Below are 13,277 nucleotides of genomic sequence, written 5' to 3'. Positions count from 1 at the left end.
ACATCTCTGAACACGTTAATTAGAAAAATAGGTTAAATTAGAAGAAGAAATTCACTCTCAAAATCTTCTGGTGCAGAGGTCCCTACCTTAGGGCCAGGAGGCCCAGATTCAAGCCCCACCTCCTCCAGCATTGTGTAATAACATGTCAAAACAGCTAAATTAGAAAATATGTAAAAGTTAGATGGAGGAGAAGGCCAAGCTGCCTGTACTATTAAAGAAGTTATGTCATTGGGGATGTGGGCATTGCTGGCTACATTAGCATTTATTGCCTATCCCTAGTTGTCCTGCAGAAGGAGGTGGTGAGCTGCCTCCCTGAACTGCTGCAATCCATATGCAGCAGGCAGACCCATGATGCCATTAGGCAGAGAGTTCAAGGATTTTGACCTAGCAACTCTGAGTCAGAATGATAAGTGGCTTGGAGGGGAGTTTGCTGGTGGCAGTGTTCCCAGGCCCTCATTCTTCTAGATAGTAATAGTCACTTGTTGGAAAGATGCTGGCAAAGGAACCTTGGAGAATTTTATTCTTAAAAGCTTGGCTCTCAGAGAGGTGAGCTTTGTATAGTCTAGAGTACATTCCATTCAACACCATTTTGATTTATCTCCCTCACTTGCGTGCCCACCTTGTGATTATTGCGATTTTTATACTGCCCCTGTTGGATTGGAGGAACTCCTCAGAACCTACTCCTGGACTGGCTAATGCAGACATGAACAGGTCAAGGCAGTGGGCCATGATTCCCAACTGCCTACCTCTCTTCCGAGGTTATACCTATGCCCGCGTATCCTTTGTCCATGATGCACTGTCTGCCAGCACCCTCAAAGCTTTTAGAGAGAAGTGGCACGACAGGGGTAGAGTTCATTATCTCCCGACCAACACTGTTTCCATTTAGGCACTTCCCTTGTTGCCCCAGCCCCTTCATTTTCCCTTTTGTTATCATAACACTGCCCCCAGTGGGCTGTGTTTGTAATTGGATTTGCTACTGGGCTATGAAAAGAAACATGTTCTCGGGCAATGTTGAAACTACTTAATTGGGTACTTTTGTCCATTCAGTGGTAAGTTTATTTTTTACAAAGGCAATGCTGGATTCTCATCAGTTAAGGGGTGGGCATGGGGCCAGAGAAGGAGTCCAGAAGAGAAACTGGTGCTTTTGCTAACTGTGTGTTAAAGCCCTTGTAAATTTCTGAAAATCTTTTGCTGCCAAGAAATGGATAGCAGTCTGTCAAAAAGTTGTCACTGGTGTTAACTTCTGTTAAAGTCATACCATGTCATTGATCTGAAATTGGTTCCATGAAAGCAATGACTGGTCCCTTAAATCTGATGTGCAAGAGAATCATTCAAGATTGGTCCTTTAATGCCATCAGGACATGTCTGCCTTGCTTGCCGTGCCCGTCCTGCCTAGTGGATTCATGCTGTGGTCCTGAAGAAGACACTGGCACTTCGATTCTGGAGATCTTTTGGTGATGGAGTGTCAAGGCGATAGACAGAGGTGGAGGAGATCAGGCAAAGCGTTGGTTAACAGTGACCTTCCTTTCAGTACGGAGCCTAGGGGAGTGCAGTGCTCTTCAAGATTCTCAGCTAAATTGTTAGTTCTTTTTGGCAGTCTCCAGTTGCCTGCTGAAGGATAACAGCTTATTGGCTGGGGGAAAACTGGCTGTAACAAGCTGAGTGCAATCACTGTAGTCAGTCCAATTGAATGGAAAGGGATCTGAAATGCTTGTGAGACTCTGCATTAGAAATGGATCCAGTGCTAGTTTCTGAGATGCATTCTAGACCATTTATCAACAGTGCCCTAACCATTTGGCCAGGAATACTCTCCGAGGGCAGAATGAGAGGGAATGCGCTGCATGTTGTTTTGCATTGTTCGGTGCCCATTTTCTTACATCAATTCAATGTCTTTGACATTGTGTTTGCAAACCTGTTTTTCAGTGTTCAGTTTTTAATTTGCCAGCTAAAAATATAACACAAACTTTCCCCTTCCAAGATTTCGTCATACGGAGGGTACTTGATGTATCAGCTTCGGTCTGAAGTGCAACGCGGTGACATCATCTCTTTACCAGTTGAATCCCGCCCTGATGTGATTTTGAAGGTAAGTTTTTGTAAAATCTGAACAAATGACACAGTCCGGGTCTGCTCACAAGTAGTACTGGACTTGGTAGGCTGTCAGATCTGATGATTTTTAAGTGTCTCTTATAAAGAATTGTGACATACGCAAGTAATTTTGTTCTGTCTGGAGTGTTTCAATATTTGATCATTACTCCTAGGGCAACCAAATGACCATTATGTATGTGGCAAAGGATTACCCAGCACCTGGAGAACTGCACGAAAGTTGGCTTCAACTGGTGGAGGTTGGAGATAAAGCATTTTGTTATTTGCTTTTTATATTTATAACACAGTTATTATTTTCTAACTTTAATACAATTGTTCATTATAAAATACTGTTGTGTACAAGTATGCCAGTCATTATATTTGTTCAAGATTTGAGCAATTTATGTCTCTTTAACTTTTGGGAGTTAAAAAGACCACACTATATATTATAATTGGTTTGCTTTATACAGTGAAGCCTAAATCCAGAGATGAAATTGTGTTCCTTGACACCAAAATACAGATTACTGGAAAAAGGAAACCTTGTTCTGTTTCACACAGGAATCTTGATCCTAGCAGTGTGAATTTGTGTGGCTTCAATGAGCGTTTTGATGATTTTGTTTATCATATAGTCATAAAGCACAGAAACAGACCCTTCGGTCCAATCAGCCCACACCGACCATGTTCCCAAACCAAACTAGTTCCACCTGCCTTCGCTTGACCCATATTCTTCCAAACATTTCTTACTCATGAACTTATCCAAATGTCTTTTAAAAGTTTTAACTGTACCTGCATCCACCACTTTCTTTGGTGGCTCACTCCACACACGAACCACTCGACCACTCTCTGTGTATGAAAGTGCCCCTCATGTCCTTTTTAAATATTTCTCCTCTCACCTTAAAAATATGCCCCTAGTTTTGAACTCCCCCACCCTAGTATTTTATAGAAGTAAGAATTTACTCATTAATCAAGGATTGATTAGATACTGAAAAAAGCAATGACATTAAAACAGCAGCACCTTTCACTTCAGTGACTGGATTCTGTTTATGGTCATTCTGGTACAGGCACAGCTGCTAACATGTACGTTCTCCTTGTTTTGTGCAGAGTAATTTCAGGCATGCGCAAACACACAATCCTGTGTCCAGAGAAGAAATGATGATGGTGTTGGCGAACCTGGATGGTCTTCAGATTCGAGCCCTTCACTCCCAATTGGCCAAGCTTGTTGCACTGAGGAATGTGATACTTGAGCAAGCTTCTGACGCTGGAGAAGGGAGTGTGGCCAGCAATGTGGAAATCTGTCACTGTCCAGCTAATTATATGGGGGATTCCTGTCAGGTAGGCCACATTCATATCTTGGTCAATTTAATAAAGTGTTGATTCTTTGCGACTTGGCTGCATTGATCATTAACATGCATCAATCATTTCTTTGTTTAAAAGTTGCATTTATCAGTTGTCGACTTAGACAGTGTAGTGGAACTTTTCAAATCTGGAATTGATTTTTGTTTAAATCCAATACTTCATCTTGAGGATCATGAGCTGTTGGTAGTCAATAATAGAACAAGATTAAAAGAGAGAGATATATCCTATGCATTGCAAAATGTTTTCTTGCAAATGTGTCATTGATTATCATAGAGTCATACAGTACAGAAGAGGCCCTTCTGCCCATCGAGTCTGCACCAACAAAATCTAATCTGCAGCACTTTGATCAAAGCCTTGAATGTTATGGCATTTCCAGTACTCATCAAAGCACCTTTTTAAAGATTGTGAGGTGTCCTGGCTCAACGACCTTCCCAGACAGTGCATTTCAAACCCCCATTCATCCTCTGATTGCAAAAGCTTTTCCTCAGATCCCTTCAAATCCCTACTGTGGAGAAAAGGGACATTCACCCATTGCGTTTGCACCAACCCTCCAAAGAGCATCCCACCCAGAGCCAGCCCCCACCCTATCCTATCATTTCCCAATGCTAATCCACCCTAGCTTCACATCCCTGGACAGTATGGAGCAATGTAGCATGGCCAATCCACCTAACCTGCACATCTTTGGACTGTGGTTGGAAACCCACGCAGACATGGGGAGAATGTGCAAACGCCACACAGACAGTTACACAAGGCTGGAATTGAACTGAGGTACCAGTGCTAACCACTGAGCTACCGTGCCAACCCTCCCCTCTAAACCACCTGCCTTTCATCTTAAAATGATATCTACTCAGTATTACTGGACACATTGTCCTGGCAGGTCCATTTAATCTCATCTACATGAGACTCCCCACCAAGTGAACAAATTGAAAAATTAAACCCAATGTGTCAGCATTGTGTAATTCAGGGAGAGCAAATGTCAAATGCAAAGTCAAGCTTTCTGTGCTAGGCCACCAAACTGGGGCAATATTTCCATTTACCATGCCTGATGGATTTTGGCCAATCGAGCTCGCCTCCATTGAACTTTGAACTGAATTCAAGTTGCACTGTGTAAATAAGAGTAGACCATCCTACCCTTTGACCCTACTACATTATTCAGTCAGAACATAAGCTGGTCTTTACCTCCACTTCATTTACCAGCCTCGACTCCATGTTGACCCTGATGCCTGCACCCACATTGACTATTCATCAACCAGGAAATGTGGCTGAGGAACATTTCATCCCATTCGTTATAATGTGTTTCTCATGAGGGCTTAAGAGAGTGAATGATTTAATGGGTGTGTAGGGGTGAGACTGGCATTGAGACTTGAATATATAAAGTAGGTGATTTATCATTGCGGTTCAGCTGTGTGGTTATCGTTTGTATTTTACCCAGAATTACCACTAATGTTTTCAAAACATACTTTTTCCCCTTTATTTTTAAAAATAATCCAATAGGACTGTTCTCCAGGCTATTATCGAGATACAAAGGGTCTTTTCCTGGGTAAATGTGTGCCTTGTAACTGCAATGGCCACTCAGACCAGTGCCTCGATGGATCAGGAATTTGTGTTGTAAGTGTTGTAAATAACTATCCTGTTCATTTTGCAAATCGACAAAATAATAATACTAATCCATGCGCGGGCCTTGTAAAAGAAAATAACCAAAAAGACAAAATACTTAGCAGATCAGAAACCATTTGTAGAAAGTGGAACAGAATTGATGGGATGAATTGTGAGCAGGGGGGTGCAGTTTGGGGCTGGGAAGGTGGGAAGATAGAGGGTTAGGGGTCACATTGGACTGGTCCTCATTACAGTGCTAATGGTGCCTGAAAATGAATTGGATACACTTGCCACAGAGACGGGCAGAGAGTTGGCATGTTTAAAGCCACAAATATGGGCAATTTATAAGGCTGTCAGTCATGTGGAAATCACCATCAGAATATAGGTGGTCTTTCTGTGGCAGTTTTCAGGGGCTCCACTGGTGCTGTACACTCCATTCAGTGGGGAACAAGCCATGCTAATGAAAGGTTGCAACCATGGAAATCCCATTACTGCAGAGGGTTTTTCCTCTTGTCTAACAGCCCTAACTATTCTGGCCTGTCATATCCCCCATGTGAATGGAGATACCCTCAAAGCTCCCCACGTACTCCAGCAGCACTGACCCCTGGTGGTGGGACTGTCAATCTTACAAATGCTGGATGGCTTCCTGTCAGCCTATCAGACTTGGGAGGCTGTCTTTAATTGCACAGCAAGTGTGAAGGTAGCCAAATATGAGGCAGATGGAAGGAAGATGAAGCGATTTTCCCAGAGATGGCCAACTAAAAGGCCACATCTGGGGAAACAGCTCCAACCACCTGGTTCATGATGAATGCTGGTTCGGGAACTCTGCTTGGTCTCGATGTCAGGGTCTCAGAGTCCACAGGGAGGTTCTGCTGATGTTTCGCTTTGATTTCTCATCTGAAATGGGAAATGATGACGGTATATCAATTCTTTAGATAGCGAGATGTAGAAGAAACATAAAAGAATATGCTTGATAAGTGAAGATGAGAAGTGATGGAATGGTGAAAGAAATGATGACACAAGGCAAAAACTGGTGGTAATGGGACAAATGAAGAAACAAAAGATAGGTCTAGAGGAGGTGTAAATGGCAACAACAAAACTATTACATTCACCTGATAATAGGGAAAATGTTTATAATCTAAAATTGTTGAACTCAACATTGACTTTGGAAAGTTGTAAAGCGAAGAAAAAATTATTACAAAAAGAGACATATTCATATCACAAGATGTGCCCCAAAACAGAAAGATTTATGATTTGAGATCAAATTAATGATGTAGCAAGACAACATTTTAAAACTGCCAAATTTATTTACGTTAGTGTGTTGTGCAGTAATAATGTACCCATTAGGTCAATACTTGCGACAAAAATAGATTATAAATAATAGAACGCTATAATAATGGATCAAATGCATTGAAATTTCAATGTTAGACAGAATTGTTTGCTTTTGATGATTGAGCCATCTGCATGCTTTTATTGTCTTAAGATTTCTAAGCTCCACAGTGTGGTGTTATCGATGTTCCATTAAGCATTGAATGAAGGCGACGAGGCATAAATTGGGAGATAGGATGCTAAGCTTGTGACTTATTCTTCTGTGTCCATTCAACAGAATCACTTAGTGTAGGGAGATCACAGGTTCTGGTTATCCTTTGCAGAGCAGATCTTGTCTCTGTGGATCATGATTGTGATCATCAATCATTGCTCGTTAGATCTTAAAGGGTGCTTTTCGACTCTGCTGTACTACCATAGGTGAAGCTCCTGTGCACCTGTATGCATTCAGAGAACCTGATTTCTTTTGTCTTTTGTTTTCCAAAGGACATTTTGAGAGCACGTTAACTGGCAATGTTTCTAAATACAAAACTTTTTTCTTCCTAGAACTGCCAGCATAACACTGAAGGAGAGAACTGTGAGCGCTGTAAGACTGGCTTAGTTGAAAATGCGACAGTTGGAGCAGCATCGCTTTGTGTTCAGTGTCCCTGTCCCCTCACTGTTTCTTCTAACAAGTATGTATTTCCATTTCATCAGGTGTCAGCTGGGATGTGGAGGGAAGGGTGCTTAAACAGAAAACACAACATTTTTCTTGGAGTTCTATTAAGGATTTATTTAAATAATGTTTCTTTTCTGTTCTTTTCTCGAACATCTGTTTTAGCTTTGCGAAGGATTGTATCAATCATGGAGATCGTACACAGTGCCTCTGTAAGCCAGGCTATGCTGGTTTAAAATGTGAAAGGTCAGTATTTATGTGTGATTGAGGGCAGCGCACAGTGTATTATTAAGCTGCATTATTTATCAATAATAGAGGTGGAGGCTTTATGGAGTCTATTTGATCATTTGACCAATAATTTAAAAACAATTTATTTAAATCTGATGTTTATCATTTATGTTTGTAGTAGTTGGATCTTCCTACTTAGTAGGAGAAAATTTGCAGGCTGTTTTCCTTTTGAGATTAACTCAGAGCAAAGTACAGGGTATCAACTTAGTCAATAATTGTAAACTGTGGAACAGCAGAACTATGTGTTGGGAGGTTAAGCAAGAGGGTAATGAGTAATAAAAGTAGATATTCAGTGTCATTTTTGGCTGCGATTTTTTTTTTTTTTTTTTTTTTTTTTTTTTTTTTTTTTTTTTTTTTTCCGGGCTTTTGTGAGGCCACAACTGGAGTGTTGTGTGCAACGTTGTTCATTTACCTGACAAACAGCACATGTCCAGTGCAGCGAAGGTTCACTAGATTAATACCTGAGGTGAAAGGCTGAACTGTGAAGAGGGATCAGTTGGAATGGGCTTATTTTTCTAAACTCCAGAAACTGAAACGATTTTGCTGAACAATAAAGTTCCTAGAACTTCACAGCTTCACTGCAGAGTTTAGAAATGGGTGGCATAATCTCAGGATAAGAGGCCAGTCTTTTAGGGCTGAAATAAAGATAAATTCCTTCACTTGAACAGTGGTGAAACCGTAAGAGTTCTTTCTCCCGGAGAACTGTGGATAGTAGTGCTCAAGTCAGCCTCGGATGTATAAAAGGTGCATGTATTGCATCCCACAGCAGAATCAACAGATGGCATACTGGGTGCTGTTCTGGCCGTCACACTGTAAGAAGGATGTGATTGCACTGCAGAGGAAATTCATCAGAATGTCATCTGGGCTAGAGCATTTCAACTATGGAGAGAGAAGAGAGAAGAGACAAGCTGGGCTTGTTATCCTTGGAGCAGAGAAGACCAAGAGGGGGCGAGGGGACCTAACTGACTTCCACAAAATTAAGTGGTATAGAAAAGGTAGAAGGGTCAGTAGGAGAGACTAGGTCCCACGAGCACAGCCTCAGAGTGAAGGGATGACCTTGTAGACTGGAGGCATGTGACCAGCAGTGTTCTGCAGGGATTGGCATTGAGTCCATTGATGTTTGTCATTTATATAAATGATTTGGGTGAGAATTTAGGAAGCATGGTTAGTAAGTTTGCAGATGACACAAAGTTGGTGGTATAGTGGACAGTGAAGAAGGTTATCTAAGATTACAAAGAGATCTTGATCAGTTGGGACAATGGACTGAGGAGTGGCGGATGGAGTTTAATCTAGATAAATGTGAGGTGTTGCGTTTTGGTAAGACGAACAAGGGCAGGACTTAGAGTTAACGGTTGGGCCCTGGGTAGTGTTGTCAAACAGAGAGAACAAGGAGTTCAGGTACATAGCTCATTGAAAGTTGTATCACAGATAGACAAGATGGTTACAAAGGCATTTGGCACGCTTGACTTCATTGCTCAGATATTTGAGAATTGGAATTGGGATGTCATGTTGCGATTGTACATAATATTGGTGAGACCACTTTTGGAGTACTGTGTACAGTTCTGGTTGCCCTGTTTTAGGAAGGATATTATTAAATTGGAGAGGGTGCAGAAAAGATTTACAAGGATGTTACTGGAACTGAGGGTTTGAGTTATAAGGCGAGGCTGGATATTCTGGGAGTTTTTTCAGCACAGGATGTTAAGGAGTGACCTTATAGAGGTATATAAAATCATGAGGCGCATAGATAAGGTGAATAACCAAGGCCGTTTACCTAGAGTAGGGGAGCTCAAAACTAGAGGGCATTATTTTAAGGTGAGAGGAGAAAGATTTAAAAGGGCCCCAAGGGGCAACATTTTCACACAGAGGGTGGTGCACGTGTGAAAACACCTGCCAGTGGAAGTGTTGGGTGCAGGTACAGTTACAATTTAAAAGATATTTGGACAGATATGTGAATGGGAAAGGTTTAGAGGGATATGGGCCAAATGCATACAAGTGGGACTGGTTTTGTTTGGGAACATGTTCAGCATGGACTGGTTGGACCGAAGGGTGCTCTGACACTATGACTCTATAATTGAAGTGAGGAGGACCTTTTTTTAACCAGGGGGTGGTGAATACGTGGAGCTTGTGGCTGTGGAGGCCAAGTCATCGAGCACATTTAAGACAAAGATAGGTTCTTGATTAATAAAGGGATCAAAGATTACAGGGAGTAGGCAGGAGAATTCGGTTGAGAAACATGTCAGCCATAATTGAATGGGGGAGCAGACTCCATGGGCTGAATGGCCTAATTCTGCTCCTCTGTTATGATCTTATGGTAGGTAGGAAGAAACCTGTCCACTTAGTAAAAGGGTAAGGGGACATAGATTTAAGGTAAAGGCCAGGAGGTTTAGAAGGCATTTAAGGAAGAATTTTTTTTTCCACTCGGTGTGGGTGGGTATCTGAAACTCCGTGCCTGAAAGAATAGTGGAGGTAGGAACCATCACAACATTTAAGTGGTATTTAGATGCTCACTTGAAGTGCTATAACGTGGAAAGCTATTGGCTAAGTGCTGGACAGTGGGTCTAGACTAGATAGGTGCTTGATGATCAGCATGGACACAGTGAACCAAACGGCCTGTTTCCATGCTGTAAATTTCTATCATTCCAGTATCCAAATTCTCGAGTATTTTAATCTTGTATCAGTAAAACTTGGGCAGTATGTTTGTATTGTTTTATTTCTTGCTGACTAGCCCTATTAATGGCTTTCTCCTTTCCTTTGTAGGTGTGCCCCAGGTTACTTTGGAAATCCAATGGTATTGGGCAGTGAATGTCAACCATGCAACTGTAACGGCAATACAGATTCTAATATGCTTTTCAGTAATTGTGATTCGCTGACTGGTATTTGCCTGGGCTGCATGCATAACACTGCTGGGCCTCATTGTGAACTCTGCGCACCAGGTTTCTATGGCGATGCAGTGGTAGCCAAGGACTGTGCTCGTATGTTATATTTACCAATTTACTTGCATATGAAATCTGATCAGATAATGATTTCTTTTTAAAAAAAAATTCCACAGGAAAGGAAAATAAAAGTAAAATTCTGTGGATAATTCTGCTGGAAATCTGAAATAGAAATAGAAATTACTGGAGAAAATTAGCAGGTCTGCACAAATGCTGCCAGAGAGAAACACCAGAGTTACGTTTTGAGTTCTATATGATTTCTCAGAACCCAAGCAGCAGTGTTATACTGGGCTGTCATTGTTAACTGTTTCTCTCTCCACAGATGCTGCCAGACTTGCTCAGTTTCTCCAGCACTTTCCATTGTTATTATAGGAAAGGAAACTATGTTAAGTTCATTGAATTGCAAATCGTGTCCAGTTATGAAAGATTAATTGTTTTTGATTTGCATCAGACCAATCATTTTCTACAGAGCCAAAATGTCCATTCTCGAGGTAACCTCAGCCTGCGTGGAAGAGATTGAGGTGGGCAACCATGCTTCAGTGTGAGCTACTGGCTGGAGAAATTAATTGGGTTAAGGGTTCTGGGCAGAAATGCTGCTCTAACCTATATCTAATGAAACATTCACCTTGAGCGAGTGCAGCCAAAAGGCTGCAAACCTGAACATCGTAAATAAATTAAATAAACTGACATTTTGGCTCATGATGCCAAGTGTTACTGAAAGCTTTGAAAAATCATGACCAGATGCAACACAATTCTGTGTGTCTCTGTATTTGTATGTCAGTCTGTGTTACACATGCCGAAATGAAGACTGTGCCAGAACTACTTGGATTTTTACATCTGTTCAGTACATTGGACTTAGAGCATGTTGCCAGTGAAAACAGTAAAACCTTAAACAGGGCTTTAATCCTGTATTCCTAGAAGCTCCTGACCCAAGCCAAGGATGCACAAACTAGCACATGCTGCATGTAGCTCACTTCTTGAGCTGCTAGCCATGGACCTGCCTCTTGACAACACTATGTGCTACTTGGCCTAGCTTTTCTGACTTGCCTAGTTCCAGCTTTTCAGACCTGACCCAATTAAGAAAATGATCTATCGTCTAAGCAGAGTCATTTTGAAAATGTGATCATGTTTCACACCGTAATATAGTGATATAATACAAGACAAGTCTGTAGAAGTAATTTTGGAAGATTCCTGTTGAGTGGAAACATCTTTATTTTTATGTTCAACTTTTAAATATTTTCAATCTTCGGTACTTTTTACTTTATAAAGACCGAAAGAACTACAGATGCTGTAAATCGGGAACAAAAACAGAACTTGCTGGAAAAGCTCAGTAGGTCTGGCAGCATCTGTGAAGAAAAGGTCAGAATTAACGTATCAGGTCTGGTGAGTTCTGAGGAAGGGTCATTCGACCCAAAACGTTAACTCTGATTTTACTTCACAGCTTTTCCAGCAACTTCTGTTTTTGTACTTTTTCCTTTGTCCATTCAATGTGGATCCAAAAAAATATACTTAAAATCTACACCAGTTCTCCAAAAATATCAGCACAGTTAATGCGGAGGTTGTGTTAATGCTTCCTGGGGTCCTGCCATGTGTCTGTATCAAACTGCAGAATGACAAATGGTATCCGTTTCAAGGACTGTGAGAAAGTTGGATAAACTCTTGCTTCTTACTCCATTTCCCTTCATGACTGCAGTCTTTCTTTCAATATATCATCTGTTGAAGGACTGGACCAGTTTTAAATAAATGTTGTATTTTCCATCTGAAACGTTGGCCTTTAGTACACGGCCTCTCTTTGGGATATGGGAGCAGAAGTTAGCCACTCAAGCCATTCAGACCTGTGCTATTATTCAGTTAGATCATGCCCACTTTGTACCCCAACACATTTAGCTATTTTTACTCTATATCCCTTGACATCCTCACCCAACAAAACCTATCAATGTGGGTTTTGGACAATTTTAAATTGATCCAGTGCCCGCAGCCTTTTTAGAGAGTGAGTACCAGATTTCCATTGTTTTCGAAGTGAAACTTCTAGTCACAAGTTCTTATGAAGTTTGGCACATTTCCTACTTTAAAGGTTTGATATAAATACAAGCTGTTGGTTTTAACTTGCATGACTAATATAATGTTCTACATTTTTACCTTGCATTGACCAGAAGAAAGAGAGAAAAAGAATTTCAGTTTATATCGTGCCTTTCATATACTCAATGAATGATCTATGAATGTTTTGTAGGCAGTTATGGGAACCAATCTGTCTGCAGCAAATGACTACCTAAGCTATTTATGGTGGTATTGATTGACTGACAGATGCATGTTGACCAGGACATTAGTGCTGTCAAAACTTCTGTATCTTTCTGAGAGGGCAGACAGGGATAAATGTGTCAGCTAGGCTTACGTACCTAACTCCTGGACTGACTTGAACCCAAAACTTTCCGACACAGAGATAAGCATGTGAGCACAGAGCATGTTTGAATCTGTTATCGATCGAGGATCCGTTTTGCATGGGGTAGTTTATATGATTTTATTTTGGAATAAAAAGTACCTTAAATCTTGGATTTGTTATAACTGAAGATTAACTCTTGCAATGTTAATAAAGTTAGTAACTCTTCCATTTATTATATTTTATGATTTTACAGCATGTAATTGTTCACCATGTGGCACAGAATCATGTGATGATAGGACTGGTGAGTGTCAGTGCAAACCTGGTGTGACAGGACCACACTGTGACCAATGTGAGGTACGTGTAGTATTCATTAGCTCTGATAAAATATCATACTTATCACTATTATCATCAGTATTTGACTGACCCTATTGAATTGCATCATGACAGCAGTGATTTCTTCAGTACTGAAACATTAAAAATAAAGTGCTGTTCTTTCAAAATGTTCTTTAAAGTTTAAGTACAGTGTGCTTGGATGCAGGGTGGAGTTCAGTGTTCCTTCTTAAACCTTGCTAAATGGTCCTTCTAAGCTGTATGGCTGCACAGCAATTCACAAAACACAGCAAACAGGTCGAACAGGTGATTGTTCCCTTTGAGATATATG

General features: G+C 40.9%; 1 protein-coding gene across 1 annotated transcript in view; it reads left to right on the top strand.

The window, feature by feature from the left end:
* Positions 1-13,277, top strand: part of lama5 (laminin, alpha 5) — a 203,816-nt gene that overhangs the window by 142,890 nt on the left and 47,649 nt on the right. The window contains exons 38-45 of the mRNA XM_048608550.1: positions 1,979-2,083; positions 2,259-2,342; positions 3,184-3,414; positions 4,933-5,046; positions 6,907-7,034; positions 7,181-7,261; positions 10,061-10,275; positions 12,870-12,970. Of these exons, the coding sequence (XP_048464507.1) occupies positions 1,979-2,083; positions 2,259-2,342; positions 3,184-3,414; positions 4,933-5,046; positions 6,907-7,034; positions 7,181-7,261; positions 10,061-10,275; positions 12,870-12,970 (1,059 nt within the window). The remainder of the gene's footprint in view (positions 1-1,978; positions 2,084-2,258; positions 2,343-3,183; positions 3,415-4,932; positions 5,047-6,906; positions 7,035-7,180; positions 7,262-10,060; positions 10,276-12,869; positions 12,971-13,277) is intronic.

Source organism: Rhincodon typus, chromosome 19 (assembly GCF_021869965.1).
Source record: "Rhincodon typus isolate 14 chromosome 19, sRhiTyp1.1, whole genome shotgun sequence".
NCBI lineage: Eukaryota > Metazoa > Chordata > Chondrichthyes > Orectolobiformes > Rhincodontidae > Rhincodon > Rhincodon typus.
The sequence above is the reverse complement of the archived record's forward strand: the minus strand, read 5'-3'. Positions and strand labels throughout refer to the sequence as shown.